Genomic DNA, 22,246 nt, shown 5'->3' on the forward strand with positions numbered 1-22,246 from the left:
TCGACAGGCTGGATCGACACAGTGTGGTACGTTATACATTCTATCGATCTATGTCTACATATCTGTCCGCCTATACAGACATCATCATACAGTAGAACATTTTACCACCCTGAAAAATAACAGATCCCTACCCTGCTCAACACCATGGGTACATCCGAGGGCCATAAAATTGAGCAGGTAAAGCAGGATACCAGAGAATATATACAGTATTCTTGAACATAAAGTTCAGAAATGGGGAAACCTAATCCATATTTTTTAGGAGTGCATGTATTTATATATATATATATATACGGCAAAAAAAAAAGGGAAGCAGTCATGATTATTTTTAAAATGAGGGTAGTGGTTACCACCAGCGGTGGGATGGGGTAATGATGAGGGACTGACCAGGGAGGGGTGGCAATTGTCTTCTCCTGTCCTAGGTTCCCTGTAGAATTATTTGTTTACAGTACATGTGTGTTTTATGCACCTTTGCTGCAAAAGAATTATATTTCGTAATCAAAGAAGATAACGATTAGCACTAGGAAGTACGGGATTCAGACGTTGCTTCCCTCCGGGACTCGTCAGGTGTTGAGCTACTTCCCAACAAGCACAGAGAGGAGTGACAGCATTTTTCCCCCTGACTTTTTACCATAAGCACTCCTGACAGCCTGTTTGTTCTCTCTCCAAATTGACTGCAAGCCCAAACAAGAACTGTGGCTACCTTGGGATTGTATCATTTAGAGATGACTTTGGAAGCAAATATCTCCTTTTGGAATTTAGGAAAAGGAAATCTTGAAGCAAAGGGGATGGGGTGGTGGTGACAGGTCTAAAAACAGAAGGCTCCTCTGCCACGGTGCCAGTGTGGCTTACTCTGTATCACAGAATCCTCCAGAAACCCTCTGAGGTAGAACTTCCCCATTACAGGGAAAAGGCAAGTGAAGCACTGGGCAGCTGAGTGACATGCCCTAGGGCCACACCTCGAGAATAACCCAGCCCAGAGTAGACTCAAGGTCCTTGTGACTTCAAACTGGTTCTCATCACTCCCAGGCTACCTCCCTCTCTGTCCTCTGCCAAGGTCACCAGCTGCCTCTTTCAGTCTTGATGAGGCTCATCATACAGGCTCTGTTGAAGGCGCCAAGTATTTAACAGGACCGTAATCTATCATCGTCACTCTGGCACTATTGTGGTTGTCCCTGGGGCCTAAGATCTCGAGATAAACTATCTGTCTGAGGCTAAATGGCTGAAGTTTTTGAAAAATATCTTGCATGAACTTTGGAAAAAAGAGGATAAATCACGAAATGAGAATTTTGGAAAAAATTAAAATATTAAGTAGAAATGGGTGTTTGTGTCATTATCATCCCGCAGCAAGAAGACAGAGTAGGGGTGAGATGATGTGGTTTAAGGGAGTCTTGCCTCTGTGTGTGTGTGTGTGTGCGTACGTGAGTGTGAATTTCAGGCTCCTTTAATCATAGACTCCATCAATCTTCCCATCCATTGAGTGCCTAAGTGCTAACCAAGGTGCTGAAGGTAAAATGATGAACAAGAAGTGGCATCTGCCCTTGGAAAATGGTAGTCTCTTAGGGGAATCTTCAATCTTTTTTTTTTCTTCTCTTTTTTCACTCATTCTTGGTGCTGAAAGTCAGAAAGACCAGTGCAAAATTATCTCATATGTTCACCCAAATAGACAGAGCTTTGAAGTGAATTTTTATAAAAAGTCAGAATTATGGAATACTTTAAAAAATAATGGAATTTTGTTTTTGTTTTTTTTTCCATTTGAAATTTGATTCTTGGAAACAAGGATTCTAGAACCGTACTTCAGCATTGTCCTGGATTTGAATTATGGTTCATCACCTTAGCAGTTGTGTGATCTTGTACAAATTGCTTAATCTCTCTGTCCCTGAGTTTCCACCTCTGTAAAATGGGGGTAGTGAGAGCACCAGCCTTGAGAATGTTATTGCTAAATGCAGTAGTACACAGAAAGCACTGAGAAGTGACGGTCTCTGGCATGTGTTCAGTACCCTCTAAATCAGGCGTTGGCAAACTGCATACAAGCTGTGGACCAAATCGGGCCCTGTTTTTGTAAATAAAGCTTTATTGAAACACAGCCACACTCATCTGTGTACATATTATCAATGGCAGTGTTGCATAGTTGTGACAGAGACACTGATGGCCAGCAAGCCTTAAATATTTACTGTCTAGCCCTTTGTAGGAAAAGTTTACCAACTTCTGGCCTGACTGAAGTGAAGGTAATAACTCTACTAATTGTATTGTCTGCAGCCAGGGGTTTATGTTTAGATAGGCCTTGCTAGGAATGGGGATAAGTTTTCTTTGGAACAGTGTAAACATCCACTCAGGTCATGTATCTACCAGTTGGTAGATATTACAGAGATGGGTTTCAGTTTTGATCCTGCCCAAATCTTCATGTAACCTAAATGTGTCTCAATGAAGTAATAGGGTTGTTTGTTTTTTTCTCCCCCTAGAAATTCACCCACACAACTCTTTTTCCATTTATTTGTTGTTTTGGAGGGGGGAATATTTAGCATGAACTGGAAGGGAAAGGGAAGGAAGAAATTACAGTGATAGAGTAGTTGGGTACTTTTTTTTTTCCGAGAAATTGCGAGCTTACAAAACAATCATCCATAATGTGCAGAATTCCCATACATCACCCCTCCGTCAACACCTCAATAGCTGTGGAACATTTGTTACAGATTATGAAAGAACGTCATCAGACTATTACCGCTAACTGGTCTACATGGTGTACACGTGTATATTTTTTGCATATATCCTAGTCGGGGGCTTTCTTAAGATGGGAAACAGAAAAAAGAAGTTCATCATCCTTTTTCCCTTTCCCCACTCTACAGTTCGGAAGGAAATGCTGCCAGTGATCCTTTTTCCTAATTCCAGTGCTTGAGCTTTGACTGTTCTTTGACTGTCACCGCTCTTGGCCCAGAGTGCCAGTGGCTTTATTCTCGGCAACTAGGGAAAACAGATCAACCTCTTCCCCGTAGAATCAGTACGAGACACCTTCGTAAATGTCGACTTCCCCACCACCACCTCCTTCTTTTCTCTTCTAACTTTTCTCCCTTCCTTTTTTTTCTTTCTTGATCTTTGCCCCATGTTTATTCTTTTCTTGTATTTTAAGGTCTAAACTAATGGCGACTTTTAGTTGAAGTACATGAGTCTAAGTACAGATTTTTCATCATCAACATTTTCCTTACACTTGTGTAACGATTTTAATATTTTCAGTTTTTACTGAATTTGTTCCTCATTTTCAAACACATAATATATGTCATTCTTTTTTTTTTCTTTTTACCTTTATTACTATGTGCCTTTTATTATTTTGCTGAGTTATGTGATGGATTTAGCGATTTGTCCAAGATCACCAAACCAGTAATTGATAAAGCTAGAAATGTTGGTGTTAAGAACATGGCTACTAAGAAAAAGCCAATAAAACAAAAAGTTACCCTTTATTAAGCTGAGCAGCAAGATTTTAGAGGTCATCCCTGTGTGAGTTGCAAATTGAACTGTAGAGTGCTACCTCCGTATTGGTGGGGTTAGCCTGTTCCAGTGGCAGAGCTGCCCAGCTAGAATGCAGAGGTAAAAACTATATTGCCCATGGTGATTAAACTGAACAAAGGTAGGCAAGAGGAAAGTTTCCAGCTCAAGGGGGCATCAAGAAAAGTTCACAACAGTGATCTTAGTGTCTTCTTGGTGGTAAAAAGAAAAGACTAGATTTGAGGTTTCATTTTTAGGAAACATAAGGTCTCATAGCTTTTAAAATTATTTCTAATTACAAAAATGATAAATGCTCATTATTTAAAAATTGAGTACAATCTTTTGAAGTAATAAGGTTTTTGATTTAATGTTAACCTTTCTTTAACCTTGAAGAAAGAAATCATGCAAATTATTTTCTCCCTTTTGAATAGGACAACCAATGCTGTATTATCTATCACTCGCTGATAGTTTTGAACATCTTAACATGCAACAGAATTTCCAGTTTGAAGTTTAGGTTTCCAGATTTAATTACTTGGAACTTTTAGGAAGTGTGTTGTAATTAGACCACACCCTGGTCTTGACTGATTGACTCATGTCTGTTATGGATGCAGGAAGAACAGATGTTTATCTGAATACTTTTGATCTCAAAATCTTCTAGAAACAGGCACACTTAAGTGATTTCCACAGTTTCCTGGATTTCAGTGTGTCGGATTCAGTACCATAGAAGTGAACTATTTCCATCTCTTTTCTTAACCAAAGCAGGGAAATGGGATACTGTGTGATTTATATTTTATCACTAATGGCATTGTTAACAATATTGTTAACACATAAAGAGACTTCAGAAGTGATTCCTTGGTATGGTTTGAATTGGAAGCCTGTTCTCATTTGGCCAGCCATCTTTGTCAGTATTTGATCATTTGAACAGGATTATGGGAGTTCAGGGAAATACCCTTTTCCTGGTTGTTTCAGTGGGATGCGAGAGAGCATATAAAATTATGTCTCTGATCATCTTTTGCAAATGTGCTTGCTAAAACGCTTGACTACCTGTGCGGTGTTCTTACCCTGTCATACACGTGCCACCTTGGTGTGGGAGAGGCATGGTTGTGTAGGCACCAAGAGCACAGTCTTTGGGTTTGAGTACAGCTCTGCTTTGACTCATTGAATAACCAGGGCAAATCACTTAACCTCTTTGTGGCTCAGTGTTCTCCACTGTAAAATAAGGTAATAATGGTACCGACCTTACTGGACTGTCCTGAGAATGCGAAGACTTACTATACTTAACTGCCTGGAAGGCGATAAGCTCAGGTGTTAGTTTTTATTGCCGCCACTGCCACCAAGCCCACTGTAGTTGTTATTTGCTGGGTTGAATGCCAAGGCCATGTGATGACAGGGAACCATCACGGAGCTCTGAGTTCTGCCTCCTTCATTACCTGGCTATTGAAAGCGAATGTATGCAGAAGCAGATATGACTCAACTGATAGAGCATCCACCTACCATTTAGGAGGTCCAGGGTTCAAACCCAGGGCCTCCTGGCCCATGTGGCGAGCTGGGCCATGCGCAGTGCTGCCTCGCACAAGAAGTGCCATGCCACGCAGGGGTGTCCCCTGCATGGGAGAGCCCCATGCGCAAGGAGTGCACCCCACAAGGAGAGCTTCCCTGCGCCACCCAGGAGTGGCGCCGCACACACAGAGAGCTGATGCAGCAAGATGATGCAACAAAGAGATGCAGATTCCCAGTGCCGCTGACAAGAATATAAGTGGACACAGAAGAACACACAGCAAATGGACACAAGAGAGCAGACAGTGGGGGAGAAGGGGAGAGAAATAAATAAAAATAAATCTTAAAAAACAGAAATAGAATGTATGTTGTTTGACTTAATTGGGCCATACAAAAATAAAATGAAATGATAAAGATGATGATGATGACAGAGACAATTCCAGGTAACCAGTTACTTTGAAATCGAGGAAAGGACAGTATTTTCCCCTAGAGACTATCACCTTCCATCCAGGTATCCAGGGTGAGAGTAGAGAGCTGGTGAAGAAAGCAGCAGCAGCCTTGCTAAGCCTGACTGTGTACCTGGGTCTGCCTAGATATTCTGTACCTGCAATCTCATTTAATCCCAGCAGGAGCATAAGGAGATAAGTGTTCTTAATCCCATTTTACAGATGGAACAAACTGACGTTCACAGAGGTTAGCTAATTTATCCCAGCTCATGAAGGGAAGCAGTAATTTGAACCCAGCTGTATGGGACTCTGAAGTGCCTTCCCTTTCCACTCTGCTGACCTGGTTTCTAGTTCCAATATCAACCAACTCCCTAATTGCTGTCAAAATCACTTAACTGTGTGCTTCAGTTTCTCCTCATTTACCGAACATCAGAAGGAAGCCAAACGTGTCCATACTGTGTCAGTTAGGGCTGCCAGAGCCATGTAGGGGAGAGAGGCAGGCAGTGGAACTGCTCAGTGATAATACTGCATGATTGTCACCATAGGGCTGTGTAATTTAAATGCCATGTTCACTTCTTAATTGTTGACAAGACTGCATTCTTCATGTATTCTGTCTCTGGAAATACTACTGTCAATATATGTTTCATTCATCCATCAACCATTAAATCAGAATGCTGCATTTTGTCAGCTGAAATCAGAGACGAAGTCAAGGCACCTAGATGTCTTAAATCGGGGGAGAGGGGGCAACTGGGTCCTGACCTTGGTGCTCCTCTCCAGGTACCCAGACCTGCAGGGCTAGTTTTCCATGCTGACATTTGGGCCTCTGGGGTTTTCTCTGGACTGTGCATGTAGGGGGGGGCAGGGAATGTGCATTTCATCCCAGAGGTGAAAATGGGCTCCATGCCTCGACCTCCCCATGGAGCTTGCCCCCTTAATGCTGCTTCCTGGGTCAGCATGATCTTATCGCATATTGCCATCCCTTTTAAGCTTCCTCTTTACAGGACCAGATAGTAAATACCTGAGGCTTTGAAGGCCATGTTTTCTCTGATTGAATGGGTGTTGTAGCTCGGAAGCAGCTGTAGACAATATGTAAACTATGATCCAATAAAACTTCATTTACAGAAACAGGCCGCAGGCTGGATTTGGCTGGCAGGCCGTGGCTTGCCCACTTTGGACACACACATAGTGCTTTAGTTTGAGAAATGGATGCAGCCACGTGTAAAGGACCTACTCCACAGTAGGACACCGTGCAGGATGCCTGTCACCAGCATATCAGACCGATGATGCCTCCCAGGTCACACCGTACATTCGTGGTGCGTCCACACTTAACCCAGCACCTGCTGGCTCTGTGGCTAGTGTCTCACTACACTCTGTGGCCTCTTCAGATCTTGAGCCGTATTACAAATTGCACTGACCCAGCAGTTGTTCCCCACCCTGTCAATTTCTGGCTATTGAACTTTCCCTTCTACCTGTCCTCTTGCTCACTCCAGTCACACACCAAGCAGAGTCCAGGCCCCCTCTGCTTGGAATGTTCTCTCTAAATAGCCACCTGTCTCGCTTCCTTACCACCTTCAGGTTTTTAATCAAGTTACTTCCTTCTCAGTGAGCCTACCCTTAAAATTGCTAGTGGTCAAAGAATACTCATTGAGAAGTGAGTCAGTCAACTATGGCTGAATTGTTTGCTGCTGAATGGCATTTGGTCCTAAGCTCCATCAGGAGCTGCATTGTAACAAGGTCCCCCAGGTGACTTGCATGGACCTTAAAGTTTGAGCAGAGCTGCCATAGATCTTTCCCCCCATTTAGAGTGACTTAATGGCTAGTTCTTTGCATTGTCACCCTTCCCTACCCTTCCCAACACAAAGCAGAGGGCTAGTACTCCCTGGTAATCTTAAGCATTTAAGGAAGTTAATAGCTTTTACTTATACAAAGTTTTGGGAAATCCTGAAGAAACTAAATGGTTATCAGGCTAAAAACAGAAATTTGGGCTCTTTATGGTTGGTATATTCCAAACCCTTCCAAATGAGTTGATGCCTTTTTTGGACTGACTCAGGTTCTTTTCCTCTAGAGACTGCTACACCCTATCCAAGCACCTTCAAATGTGATACTTTGTTCATGGCTGTGTATATATATATATAGTCAATATAATTCTATATATTCTTGATTATGGCACAGACCTTATCTGTATGTTGATTGTTCATCATATTTTATAAAGGACATTTTTTTCCCTATATAACCAAAGCATTGAAAATATTAGGTTATTAACACACCAAAAAATGCAATCAATCAGATGATTATCATCTAATGTTTTAATGATCACATTTTTAATCCAATTATGCATGTTTGAATCTTTCAAATTTTCTTTAATTAAAAATTACCTCCTGGCACTGCTATCAGAAAGAAAAAATTGAACAGCATCAAGCCAGATATAATTTAAGGCTGAAAGCAAACTGCAAGGATAACTGAGCTGCGTTAAGTTTAATGGATGGTCATGTCTTTAAAGCCCTCATGCAAAATTTTCTAATTGATAAAAAAAATTTAGTCATCTTAAAATATACTCCATTGGCATTCAAATAAGGTATTTCTTTTTCTAAATAAACCTCCCCTAACTGATTATTCATACTGTCATTCAGAAAGCTTTAAAAATGAAAGAGAGAGTTAGGTGAAATGTAGACTACTTTTAATACAGTGTGTATTTAATATAAAAGTCATACATTATTCATTTTTGCAATTTGAATAACTTTGAATTTAGCATCCTTGCTCCTCATCTTTTTCTTTGATGAACAATTAATTATTAAAATATAATATTGTCTGCATATAGCACTAGGGTTCCTTAAAGTGGAATGAGATCCATTCCTTTTCAATTCTTTCATCTAGTAATGCATAGTACCTGCTTATTATGGTATAATGGAATGAATGGTAGTATAAGTAGAGTGTCTCAAATATTTTTCTAACTAGTTAAGTGGCTGGGATAGGAATATTTTGAATTCAAATTAATAATTAAGATAAAAGTTGAAGACAGAATGCTCTGTTGAGGATATAGATGAAGTCACACTGCCCTTTTATAAAAAGATTTCTCTAAGCACTTTCTCTGAGTCCCTTACTAATTTTAACTCATTTTATATCAGAACCTCCTTATGAGGTTGATAGTTATTTTTTATGTCATTTTACAGAGGAAACAGTTATAGAGAGGTCGAACAACTTGTCTGAGAACACACCATTAAGAACGGCCATTAGGATTCAAACCCAGGGGCTCTGGCTCCAGCCCTTCCCCTCATTTTATAATATCTGCATTTGTTAAGATTTTCTTAATGGAGTAGTTTAAATTTTCATCCGAAAAGTTCACTACTCCTCCTTCCCAGTGGCTTTACTCAGGAATTCCCAGTCTCAGGTCCCACCAGTTGAGCACCTATGGCTTAAGCAAGCTGTTTGGGCTGTGCTGGCAATATGGGGCTATCATTTCTAGAACTGTTTCTAACTTACCATGAAGCATTTTGAGCATCCCATTTGTCAGGTGAGCACTGCCTAAAGACCTGAGCAGGAAATGGAATTTCTAAAATGATCGGTATAAACTCATGCTCATTTTGAACTTAGAAAACCCAAGGAGAAGAAAACAGCTCAAGAGTTACTTCTGGGGAGCCGGACTTTGGCCCAGTGGTTAGGGCGTCCGTCTACCACATGGGAGGTCCGCGGTTCAGGCCCTGGGCCTCCTTGACCCGTGTGGAGCTGGCCCATGCACAGTGCTGATGCGCGCAGGGAGTGCCATGCTACGCGGGGGTGTCCCCCGTGTGGGGGAGCACCACGCGCAAGGAGTGCACCCATAAGGAGAGCCGCCCAGCGTGAAGGAGGGAGCAGCCTGCCGAGGAATGGCGCCACCCACACTTCCCGTGCTGCTGACGACAACAGAAGCGGACAAAGAAACAAGACGCAGCAAAAAGACACAGAAAACAGACAACCGGGGGAGGGGAGGGGAATTAAATAAATAAAAATAATAAAAATCTAAAAAAAAAAAGAGTTACTTCTGTATTATATTGCTCACAAAAGAAATGACTGTCAACATTGGGGGCCCCAGAACAGGTGGCATGGCTGTGCCCCCCCATCCATGGCTAAAAAGAAACGAAAATGGGGTATTGTGGCCCCAGGCCACGTCCCTCCAACTGTCTATGTTTCTATGGCCACTAAGACTGGTTTTTACATTTGAACCCTAATTGAGCAAATTGTTATTCCCCCCTCCCCCGCCCAAGAAAAAGATTGCATTCTTACTACATAAATCTTAGTACTGAATTATTATCATCATGTATTGGATTTCACAATAAGGTTGTGGACATCTGTCATATAACTACCTACATAATATTTTCAATTTTGTCTCTTGGTCTGCAGAGACTAAAGGGGATTAGTTAACGTTTTTCCTGACATTGACTAATCCCTGATTTACACAGTACGGAGCAGGCCTGGAACTCAGCTGAGCTTGCTCCCAGGGAAGTGCTCACTTTGATAAATCAAGGCTTCTAATGGGCCAGGCACTGTTCTAAGACCCCTCCAAGGATAGCTTGCTTAATTGTCACAGCAACCCTGAGGGATAAATATTCCTATTTGTTCCCATTTTGCAGATTACCTGAAAGGATTCAGAGAAGTCCTTTGCCCAAAGGCCACCCAGCTATTAAATGACTGTTGATTCCAAAGCCCATGCTGGAGCTTTAGCAAAGAAAACTAACTTCTAGGCCTCTGGATGATGGAGAATAGTAACCAGTTATAAACAAAATAAAGGACATATGGACAAGACAATAAAGGAAGTACATGGCTAGACCTTGGTGATTAAAGGAATAGTAATAACAACCCTAAAGGAAATCAGAATTAGAATGCAACTAATAGCAGCTATCATTTATCAAATGCTATGTTCCGAGCTCTTTCTGAACCCCCTTCTTGTATTGACTTATTTAATTTTCACAACGCCTGGGAGGGTTTGGTAGCCTGTGTAAGACTGCACAGCTGAGCAGGTGCCAGAGCCAGGATTTGAACCTGGGATTTGAACCCGGGAAGGCTGAGGGCCTGCTGTCTTCGCCAAACCCTGGAGGAAGACAAGTGGAGTGCTGCTTGGGGCAGTGGTGAGGTTTCATTTTCTCAGCACTAGGTGGTATCTGCCGCTCTCCAGGTTTACAGTTCAGACCCCGCGCAGTTTCCTTGAAGAAAGGATCTCATCCTCGTCTTCCTCAAGGTTTTGGTATTGGGCCTCTTCCTTCCCTCTGGTTTTCCACTTCCCCTGCAGTAAAATTAAAGAATTGGGTTAAATTGGAGGTTTTCAAAGTGTCACTGCAGAGGCTGCACTTTTAGCTGTTTGAGCTACAGACTCCCGGGCTTAATTTTTTTTGTAAGAAAAAGTTCTTTAGCTCCCGGAGCCAGTCACTAGGGCACCATAAGGGCTTTGAGTTCCGCGATCTGATGGCAGAGACGGTGGAAGAATAAGTAAGCAGAGACGCTGAGACCTCCTCTTCCGCCCACCTCACCAGCTCTGCCCACCCCCACTTGGACTGCCCCTTCCAGGCAGCCAAAGCCAGAACGTGCACCTGAAGCCGCTGGTCGAGGCCGAAGCCCTGCACTCGCCGTGGTGGTGACCGTGGCGCCCGTGGGCTCTGCCCAGGTCCCCAGCCGGCACCGAGAAGCTTTTAAGGGTCCTCACCCTGCTGAAGCGGAGTTCCATTTTGAAATCTGGTCTCCTCCGATTGCCGGGGCAGCTGTCTCTGCATTATCTTTTCGTGTGCTTCAAAGCCGCGGCCTGTTTCTCAAGTGGGTACTTGCGATGGGGCTTGGCCGCCGGCTTGTAAGGATCGGCTTGTCACTTCCCATCTGCGCGTAGCACGCTTGACTGCCACCCTAATACTGGATGAGGCCCCTAGGGGAAAACCCTGCAGATTTTCTGGCCATTCAGTCTAGAGCCCTTGATCCTAAGGCAGGTTGGTGCGCGCCAGCGTGACGCCCAGTTCACCCGCAACTTAGAGAGAAACGGAGGCGGTGGGTTTGCGGTTGTGGATGGCAGCCGCCCCCCGCATGCCCCTCTTGCTACCGGCTTTGTGTTGACTGTTTACACAGCCCAGGAAGCACAGAGGCAGCGGCAGAGGCCAGGACACAAAGTGGTCCTGCACCCACCCAAACTTGCCCCAGCCAAGTTCATTTGCAGAGAGTTCCCTGTCATTAGGCTGATGCCGATCACCGGGTTTGAATTAAAGTCCAGGCTTGCCAGTGGGCAATCCCGTGATGTATGGCCTTTTGTCCAACAGAAACTGCTCTTGTGATTTTGATTTAAAAGACTATTGCATTTATTAGTTAGTACTTCTTATAGGAAATGAATCAAAAACCCACGTAAGCATAAGGCAAGCTTTTTGAGCCTCACAAGTAACTGCTGTTGCTACACTGTGCACTCTGAGGACCTTGGAGTTATTTAACCTCTCTGTGCCTCAGTTTCCACATCTGTACAATGAGGGTATTTAAAGTAACCCCATTCAGCCACAGGCCATGAGTTCTCAGGGTGCCATTCCTGGGGCGGGACCTGTGCTAGATGTATGGCTTTCCTTTGGGCTCCCAACCGTATCTCCAAAGGCTACAGCCCAGACTGATTCTCTACTTGAAACCAGGCCAGAACCAGGGCTTGGGATGGGAAGAGAGGGCAGCCGGAAGGTGGAGAAGCCAGCTACAAACTTCACAAGAGTGACTTGCTTCCTTTAGGGCTATTTCTGTTAATTGTATCCTTCTGAGATCTGTGTTTCCTTAAAAGCTATTCCTGTCCTGTTTTGTGACCCCCTCCATTGTTATTAAAAAATAGCTTTAGGCATCCATCAAAAAAAAAATTTTTTTTTTTTCTTTTTTAATAAGTATTTACTTCGGAGGATTGTGAAGCATGTTAGAAACCTGGATTCTAGATTCTGCCTACCAGGTTGTGCATCCCAGCTTTGTAAAACTGGAATTATAATAGGACATATTTGTAGGGCTCTTGCAGGTATTAAGAACACTAATCTTTTTATAAGCTCTTAGTATAGGGCCTGGCACACACATTATATTTAAATGTTTGAAATAATGATTCAAACACGAGTAAAAGCTAAAGAAATGTTAAGTCTTATTCAACTAATTGCTGGTAAAAGGAACTTAAAATTTTAATGATTCTTTTGGAGTTGATTTCTGTTGTTTTTGTTTTTGTTCCCCGTTATCCCCCAGTTAGGTAGACATCTTATGTCTGGAGACACACATTTGCCCAAATGCCTTGTCTGGCTGTTCTGCATGAAAGATAGAGGAGGGAGGAGATGTGTGGCTTGGGAAAACTATTCCTGTGGTTCCATCAAATCACCTGGGGTTCTTTAGCTGAGGCAGAACCATGCGGGCCATGAGTTCATACCCCTGTCTTGCTATTTAACACTGAGTGACTTTGGGCATGCCCTAGCCCATTCCATGCCTTGTTTCCTCATCTTAAATATCATTTCTTCCATTTAAGAAAAGTGAAAAGAAAACTGTTTCCAGTGCCATTGTTTTCAAGTTCAGGGTTGTGCCTAAGTTAGATTCTACTTTGATTTGGATACGACTTAGTTGAAACCACAATGAAATAAAACCAACTTTGAAATTGCACTGTACCATTTGTTTACAGTTCCCATTTCTTATTGATACTTATGATTAGGTCATTGGTATTGGATAGACAAGGGTTCCGCAAGGAAACAAGATTGGGACAGGATGGGTTAAATAAGGTCAAGCCCGTTTCTTTTCTGCAGGTCTTCCCGGGGACTTTGCTATGGTAGAGTACTTCATCTGTTTCCTGGGGCAGCAGGAAGGACTGACCATTACCCAACACTGTTATCATCATGGAGCCGTTCTTGAACTACACTGGGGGGCTGGTGTCCTCTGGGAAGGGCTGCTTTGATTTCTGTGGCTCTCCCACCCCCAAATGTTGTAAACAAACATAAGGCTTGTGAGGAGGTTCCAGCATTGCAAGGGTCTTGACTGGGTATCTGAGCATCATCCAACCTATATTTGTGCTTTTCTTTGCCCTTTTTCCCCAACAGAGAAGGAGACCTTTCTGGATCCGTTTGTCCTCCGGGACCTCCTGCCTGCCTCCCTGGGCAGCTACTACCGGTACACGGGCTCTTTGACCACCCCCCCGTGTAGTGAAATTGTGGAGTGGATCGTCTTCCGGAGGCCTGTTCCCATCTCTTACCATCAGGTAGATCCGAAGCCCAAATGGGATTTTTCCATGTTTCCTTGTTTTGTGCTGACTTTGCTAGAATACCCCAGGAGAGAGTTTTGGTTTTTTATTTATTGCATGCTCTTCACCGATTCCTTTGTTCTTTCGCCCAGCATACATGTTTTGAACCCAAAAATTATAAAATATAAAGCCTGGTTTCTCACTCCACATTAACTAAGCAGCTGAGGAGAACTGCAGGCCTGGAATTAGGACATGTTTCAGTGTTCAATCTTGAAAAATCATAAGAGCTAGCCTTTGTGATGATGATACCTTGTGGCAAGGACTCTTCTAAGTTCTTTGCATGTGTTGACCCATTTTGTCCTTATGTGGTGGGGACTATTACACCCGTGTTTTACAGAAGAGGAAACAAAGACACAAAGGTAAGTAACTTGCCCAAGGTCAACAGCTCTTTGCCGAGCTGTGGTGTCTAACCCCCAGAGTCATGCTCTCAGCCACTAAATCTGCACACAGAAATGAGAGATTTGTGTACACAAAGAAATGAAATAAAAAACACCATTGCTTGAGTTCTTTCTGTGTGTCATGCACTTGACTATCCATGTGACATATTTCAGCTTAATGGGTCTTACGCTGCAGTGTACACATGAGAAAGCTGTGGCATGGAGAGGCTAAGTAACGTGCCCGAGGATTCATGGTTAATGAATGGTGGAGCCAGAGATTTCCTGGGAAGGTGGCACTTTAAGCCGAGCAGTTAGCTGTGGGTGGAAATTGGTGGCTAAGGAGATCAGCAGTGTCTGCCTAACAATGACAGTGGGTACAGAGTACAGAAGCAGAGGAAACAGGGTCAGATAGTGTCCTCATCAGGCCTTTTTTGGATGTAAGAATTAGAGACCCACTTAAAGTTAGCCAAAGGAGAAGAGGTACCTCAAAGAAACAATGGTAGAAACATCCTGAGATGAAGGCAGTTGAGTCACATTGTGACCTGGACTAGAACTAGAGAAAAGTGAGGCACATGCTTTTTGCTGTCTTCCAGGGGCCTGTGGTCTATTAAATCTTGGAGTTTCTGTCATAGCTTTGTGATTCTGTACTTTGCAAAATTCTGGTACCTTCTCTCTCCCCACTTGCATTGTTTTGGTTGCCTGGCCCAATATGGTTGCTGTAGTACCAGATAACCTTACAACTCAAGGGCCGGCTACCAACTCACAATATCCTGGTCTTGAATTAGGTACTCCAGTATGGATCTGAACAGACCCACCAGTGAATTGCCTGGCCTCCTGTCACGCATTCACCCTTGATTAAGTCATCCAGGGCACTGAGTAGGGTCCCAAGACAGGCAGAGTTGCCCTTCTGGAGGTTAATGAACAGGTTCTCTAGAAGGAGCTGTATGGAGGAGAGACGATTTATCCCTCTTACAGATTTAGGTGTAGGGCCAGGCTAAACAGATTTGTTTGGTCTCATTGCTGTTGGCAGGCATTTTACTTTGAGATTTTTTTTTTCCCCTTGTATTTCCACTCTGATGAAAAAGAAAGGACTGGCGATTCGGATTTTATATTGTTTCTGAATAGAATCTGTCAGCCTTAAGGAGCTAATGAAATATGAAACGAGTTTTCTTCCTAATGGTGAGGCCAGCATTGTTTTATTAAAATAAAAGAAAATTACAGTCCAAATATTTATATCCTCAGGGTTTAGGTGGACTGGCTTTTAAAAGGGATCCTTTTAGTCAGCTAAGATAAATGTGTTTGTCATCAAAGATTTAAAGAACTGAGATAATGAGATTAGGAAATACAAGTTTGGCCACTTTTTTGTAAAGTACCCTGGGAAGGAAAGGCAGAGCGTGTTTGATCAGTTGGGGAGAAATAAGGCCCATTAACACACACTGGATTTTTTTTTTTTTTTTTTTTTTTTTTTTTTTTGCAACGTTTGGGGCCTGGAAGTCTAGTCATGTGTTTGTCATTTAAGAGCATTTTGGTATTTGGTAACTAGGGCTTTTAGAAAGTGCTTTGTTAACATTTATTTACCCTTCCACTCCCAGAGAGAAAACTTCCAAGTCATGACTTCTCTATAGGCATTGTATCAAGGAAATAATGAAGAAATCCATTAATCACATTGGCTTTCCAGTTTGTTTACTAAAGACCATCTTCACCCGTACTTTACTTAATCAGGCGCTGTTTTGTACATGTTCCCAAGGGGGAAATGGCCATTTTCATGTGCCCAAACTGGATCCTTGCTTACTAGGGCATGGGAGGTCAAAGCTGTGTCAGTCCTTGGAAGGGAAAGCCCTACCAACCCAAGGATTATCGTTCAGACCTTCCCATCTGACCATGCCAACATTCTTTCTGCCAGCACTTCTTAGCACAGAATGTTCACTTCAGAAAGGCAGACAGCCAGTTCAGAAAAGCCAAGGCGTTCGGAATTCCATGTCTGCTTCTACCAGAAAGAAAACATTCCTAGTTCTTCATTCCTCTCCTCCTCCAAAACCTCTGTTTCCTCTTTTCTCTGACCTCATCCCCTGTGGGTGCCTGCAAGCACTGGAAGTGAGCACTTGTTTACCCTAAAATAGAGTAGTTAGCACAAACTGTTGGCTCCTACCATGTGGATTTCTTTGAAGCTTCCAGAGTAAATTTGATGAACTACTCATTTTTCTTCTTTTGTTCTCTTTTGTGAGTCTACTTGGACATTCAAACCAGCCCAATAGCCAGTGATATCTGCCTATGGTTTATGATAATGTAGATCACATGTTGGCTTGCTTGGTCAGTAGTCAGTATAGGTTATGTGGCTCCTCTAAGTATCTGTGGATATCAGGCAAAAATCATGCCATGACCTTGGCACCCAAACAAAATGGCAGCACTCTCAGTCCTGGTGGGGGTGGTGGGCAGAGGAGCAGGACAAACAGTAAGGCAGTTCACGATCACTCAGAGAAGGTGATCACCTCTGAGTCCAATGTACTTGAATAACTTGTATTATTCTACAACAGTGGTTTTAAATGATGGTTCTTTGGCCATTGCTCACTATTCCACCCCATGCCACCCCATGCAGGACTTTTTGCCTCTTGTACTTTACATATGATACTGCCTGTAATTTTCCCCAATATGAATTTTATTATGTGTTTATTGGGGAGGCTCTATCAAAAACGCAATCAGTAAGTCTGAATAAGTGCGATCTGTTTTGGGGGTATTGACCCTGAAAGATTTACCTGCATGGTGTCTTTTAATCATAGTTACCAGTGTCATAAAGAGTAGAGCAGTGGTTAAGACCATATCTTTGGAGTCAAACTCCCTAGGCTCCATTCCTAGCTCTATTCTTTAGTTAAATGACAACTCCTTTACTACTCAGTGCCTTGGTTTTCTAATCTGTGAAACAAAAGTGATAATAGTACCTACTTCATGGAGACAGCATAAAGATTAAATTATGGCATGTCTATAAATGCCTGCATGAGTTCCTGGCACAGCAGGAAGGTTCCAATAAATTTTAGGTGGTGTTTTTTTTTTGTTTTTTGTTTTGCTGTTATTAAATTATCACCTAGCCTCTGGGGCCGGACTGTCCAATGGAAACAAAATGCAAACCACATACATCGTTTCAAATTTTGTAGGAGCCGCATTCAAAAATGTAAAAAGAAACAGGCAAAATTAATGTTAATGATATATTTTATTACCCTAAAATATCCAGAATATTGTCATTTCAACATGTAGGACTAACCACCTTTCCAATGGAGTAGCCACATGTGGCTAACAGCTGCAACAGCTATAAAGTTCATCTCAAAACCATCACATTGAGTGAATAACTCCATTCGGTATTCCGATACTACATTATGTGCACTGTATATGGATGAAAAACCTTTTTTAAATGGTGGGGTGAAGGCTCCATTATGAATTCAAACCTGACGGCTTTCTTCATTAATTACAGTTAAGTCTTTTCTTAATCGCCTCTATGCAAAGATATTTGTAGCTACAGGGGGTACATGGCTGTGCATTTAGCTTACTTTTTTCAGGTTTTATTTTTGCAGCCTTGGTTCAATGAGTAAAATTTTTAGTGCTTCAGGCTATTGGAAATTTAATATTCCATCATTATTGCCTTGTTTAATAATGAGGCAACAAAACAGGGGCTGCCCTGTCACTGCTCAAATGTATGGCGATGCTGAAGTGTCTCCCTGATGTGAGGTGTGACATTTCAGATCCTAATGCTTAACGTCCTAATGTCCCTGGCGTTTCTTTTTGTGATTATAATGGACTCTGGTTTTGTTTTAATTGCCATTATGTGTCTATCCATTAAAAACGTGTGCTTATCAACCTTTTAGTGGTTCATAATTATATTACTTTTGTTTTCCTATGACTTTCCCCATCAGCTACAATGATCCTCCCTCATGTCTTGTGGACAAGAGCTCTTGCCGCACACAAGTAGCATGAATAGATTTCAACTTGCCTTTGATTCGAACCGACAGATTAAGAACTAATTATTCTCTGTAATACTTTTATAATAAAAACTAAGTTGAAATGATTTATATATACTTCCAGCCAACACATTTGCAATTCAAGGTTAAAATTGCTCTTGAAACAGCACCAGTTAAAATGCAATTACAACTCCCCAAGTAGGGATAAAAGAAAAGAAATGTTTTACATGTTCATTGCAAAAGTTAAAAAGTCATTTTAATACTACAGAAATAAAAATTTTCATTTATTTTTACTAAATGAAAAAGACTTCATTAGTTATAGTAACGTAAAGATAAATCCAAGTATATTTATTATGTGCCACTGAGAAAGAATCAGGTTGAAAAAGTGAGGGCTTTATGAGCTGGATGGCATTTTCTTTGTGTGCCTACCATTTTGGTCACTGTCCTCAGTTCTTTCTGTACTGGTGCAATAGGCCGTTTTCCTTCCAGAGTGCAAAAGGGTGCAAATAGAATTATGTTGTCAGTGGTGGGTTGCCCAGCATGGAATGGCCTTTGGGTCATCTAAAGGGAATTGCTCGGGGACCTCTACTAACACAACATTGTTTCCCCACTGCAGCATTAGGCTTTCGGTGGATAATGCTAAAGTCTGTTTTATGTGTGGCATGAAGTGGCTGAGAGCATGGAAAATAGAGACACACAGACCTGGGTTTCTAATGCATGTGTCGTCTCGATTCCTTGGTGTCTCTAGGTCCCACTTCATCATCAGTCAAATGTTGTTATTTCTGTTGTAGTAATAATATCAACTTCATGGGATTGTTGTGAGAACTAAGAGACAGTTTATAACCCTCTTAGCATAATGCCTAGTACATAATCAACACAGTTGATAAATGTTAGCTGCTAGTGTTAATTATATAATAATAGTGTTATTAATAATATTATTTCAAGCTAAGAAGAGGTGAGAAATCAGAATACTGTCTGTAAAATGCTTCATAAAGTACCCAGCATATTATAGGCTTGATAAATATAAATTAGGAGGAGGAAAAGAAGGAACAGAATTTAACATCTTACGTATTACAAAGCTTAGCTTTGGGTATAATCATAGTTACCATATTCTTCCTAGTAATAATAGTAATGGAACTATAGTAATACTTATTGAGCACTTACTATGTGCTGGGAATTATTCTAAGCACTTTACATTTAATAGTTCCAAAAACCATATGACATAGGTAATGCTATTATCTTCACTCTGCAAATGAGGGAACTGAAACACAAGAAAGGTTAAATAATTTGAAGAAGATCAAACACATTTAGCAAGTAGGGTTTTAAAATACGGATTGAACCTGGGGAACGAGAATAAGAGTTTTTGAGTCTGGGAAATTAGGCGCAGGCCAGGTCCTTCAGGCCCCGCAATAAGAAAGGGGTTGTAGAAACTTATTAAACAGAGACATGGTATGATTTTTAAAGGATGTGACTTAATCAGATGTAGAAGAGTCAAACAAATTAGGCGCCTGGTCAGAAGCCCCAGGAGACAGAGTAAAGCACAGTGTTGGTTGGTCTGTATAGGTTACTCTGTGGCTCCAGCGTTATACAAAGCTGCCATATTGTACATGCAACTCTAGAGGCACCTTCTCATTGTAGTCTCTGTAAATGGCAGCCCTGGAATTAAAGTGGAGGCCCAGATGGTGGTCAGGTTCACCTTAAGTGAGTGTGCTTACAAGACAAGGTGAGAAAGAAAAAAAAAAACGATAAGGTGAGGATTAAGGGACAGTCAAGAGCAGCTGTGTAATGATGTCTCTGTAGCTTTCTGGCCCCGTTGATCAGTGCTCACCTGCCAAGATGAAAAATGCAGACTCCCCTTGCCAGTCCAAGGATCATAGAGGTTTCTACTCAATGACCAAGCAGGCATCTCATGCTAATTACCAGAGACAGGCCACTGGCAACTTTCGTTCAACTTAGAGAAATTACAGGGTTTTAGTGAATGCTGCCAACTGACAGAAGGACATTTGATGAGTCTGTTAAGTTCGTCCTCCTTTTCCTCTTTTGTGTGGCTGTCAAGTGAAGCTGTAATCCTGTTGACAATGTAATATTGTCCAGGTCATCGGTTCACTCTCAGAACCATCACATCCTTCCTTCAAAATCTTTGGGCAAGTTGAGTTAATGACCAGGAAGCAGCCAAGCTTTTAAGCCATAGCATGTCATTAAGCTGTGAGAGCAATTTAAACCAAAGCATTTTTCTGTTAAATTCAAAACCTGCCTCTTTTTACAGTTATATGACTAATTCTTCCTTGAAGCATCAGATGTAAACTTTTTAGAACTAAATGCTAGCTGAAAAAAAAAAAAAAGCAAATATTCTAGAAAATAAACCAACTTCAGAGTCATCTGGCTGAGATAGTCTCCTAGGCCATCCTTTTCTGGCATCTCAGAAATTAAGCTATTTGAGAACAGATGGCTGTCTCTTCCAGAAAATTTCCGGCCTAACTTGCTATGGCAGCCCATTTCATTTTTTAAAATCACCCTAAAAATTAAGGAATTCCTCCCTTTATTCAACTCACGTCTCTTAGGCTTTAATTTAAGCCAATTTCCTCTTATTTGGCCTTCTCTAGACATGGAGAAGAGCTGGTCAGCATCTTCCATGTACAGGAGCCTTTAATCAAATTATTCCTTACTCGGCTTTTCTTTAGGCTAAACAGTTCCACTTCCTTTAACCTTTCCTCACAGGATTTATTCTCCATCCCTTTAATCATTTTGGTTGGTCTTTCCCTGGACTGTGTCCAGAGGGTCTTTGTTAATTCCTTTCATATCATTTTACTAAATTATTTTCTCTAAGAAAATCTGAAACCCTCTCTCCTATTTGGATGCATTCACTCCTGATTTCGGAAGTCCTGTCATGTGGGTACACATCACTAATTTGAGGTAATTTTTTTTCCAACATCATTAGTTGTCTTCCTATGAGTGGGTCATATTTGACAAAACAAATAATCTAATCTCTTAATTTTTCTGCCATTTGTTGCCTTTTTCCCTGTACTATAAATAAGGAAGCCATAGCAGAAGGAAGACTAGGAAAGAAGGCAAGATCTAAATAGACAGAAATGATTTGATTCCTGAAGAGAAGAGACGCTAAGTGACGAGAAGAGAATTGAAATAACACAGGAGTCACATGCCACTTTTGCTCTGCGGCTGTTTGAATGACCATCCTGTCCAGTTACCTTGATGGAAAAGCAGAAGCGCTTTCATGGTTATTACCACTCTCCATATGCAGGAGAATTGGAGGGGAGGTGGAATGATAGGTGACTACATATCATTAAATGGTTTTTCTTGGATAAGGTTGCTATTTGAATGCAATACTCATTTCTCCCACAGAAAGCGTTATAATTGGGCATTCAAAGAGCTAGAATGCCCTTTTTTTAAATTTTTTTTTTTAATGCATAGATCACACAAAATGTTACATTAAAAAATATAAGAGATTCCCACCTCCCCACACAAGAATGCCCTTTTTTAATGATCAGGGTATGGAGGGCCACAAAGAATCCCTTTTAATAATAGAATTATGATCCTGGAGTCCTGATTTTTTTTTTTTTTTTCATTTCCTTTGCCCTAAAGGATTGGTCAGCAATCTTGTGGAAAATGTTTCTTAATTATAATAATAGTAGCTAATCTGTATTGTGGATTTACCATGTGCTAAGAAATTTACATAGATTTTAATCCTGTCAATGACCTTATAAGGTAAGTGCTCTCTTATTATCTGTTTTACAGGTAAGGAAATTTAAGTTACAGAAAGCTTAAGTAAATAGTTTGTCCCTATTTGTCCATCTGGCAAATGTTGAGCTTAGACAATTTACCATGCAAGTCATGCTTTTAGCATCTTTGTAACTTGGTGACTCTTTGCTGAACTCGGTTGCCTAGAATGTAAGAAGACCTATTAAGAATGAAACCACTGTGACTGTCATCACTTTGTTGAGGAAGAACTGAGGCTTAGAGAAGTTAAGCAACTGGCTCAGGGTCTCGGGGGGTATGTGATAGAACAAGAATGCATACCCAGCCAGTCAGGCTCCAGAATCTACCAATTTCACCCTGACTCTCTTTTCTCCTTGCCAATTGCCAGAAGGGCACAGCAAAAAGACCGGGACTGTTGCCTGGAACCTTAACTAGAGGAGGTCTGTACAGCCTGCAAATGAAGTGTTTCCCTGGCTCGTTGGCAGGACAGAAACCGCAGCCAGATAAGCCTGTTGGCAGTGATTGCAGCAAGCAGCCTATGTCCTGCTGGGC

At 41.7% G+C, this 22,246-nt stretch overlaps 1 protein-coding gene across 4 annotated transcripts in view; it reads left to right on the forward strand.

The window, feature by feature from the left end:
* Positions 1-22,246, forward strand: part of PTPRG (protein tyrosine phosphatase receptor type G) — a 698,663-nt gene that overhangs the window by 542,718 nt on the left and 133,699 nt on the right. For all 4 annotated transcript variants that reach the window (XM_058288185.2, XM_058288182.1, XM_058288184.2 and 1 more), the window contains exon 7: positions 13,457-13,614. In XM_058288185.2, coding sequence (XP_058144168.1) covers positions 13,457-13,614 — 158 coding nt within the window. The remainder of the gene's footprint in view (positions 1-13,456; positions 13,615-22,246) is intronic.

This window comes from Dasypus novemcinctus, chromosome 26 (assembly GCF_030445035.2).
Source record: "Dasypus novemcinctus isolate mDasNov1 chromosome 26, mDasNov1.1.hap2, whole genome shotgun sequence".
Lineage (NCBI taxonomy): Eukaryota > Metazoa > Chordata > Mammalia > Cingulata > Dasypodidae > Dasypus > Dasypus novemcinctus.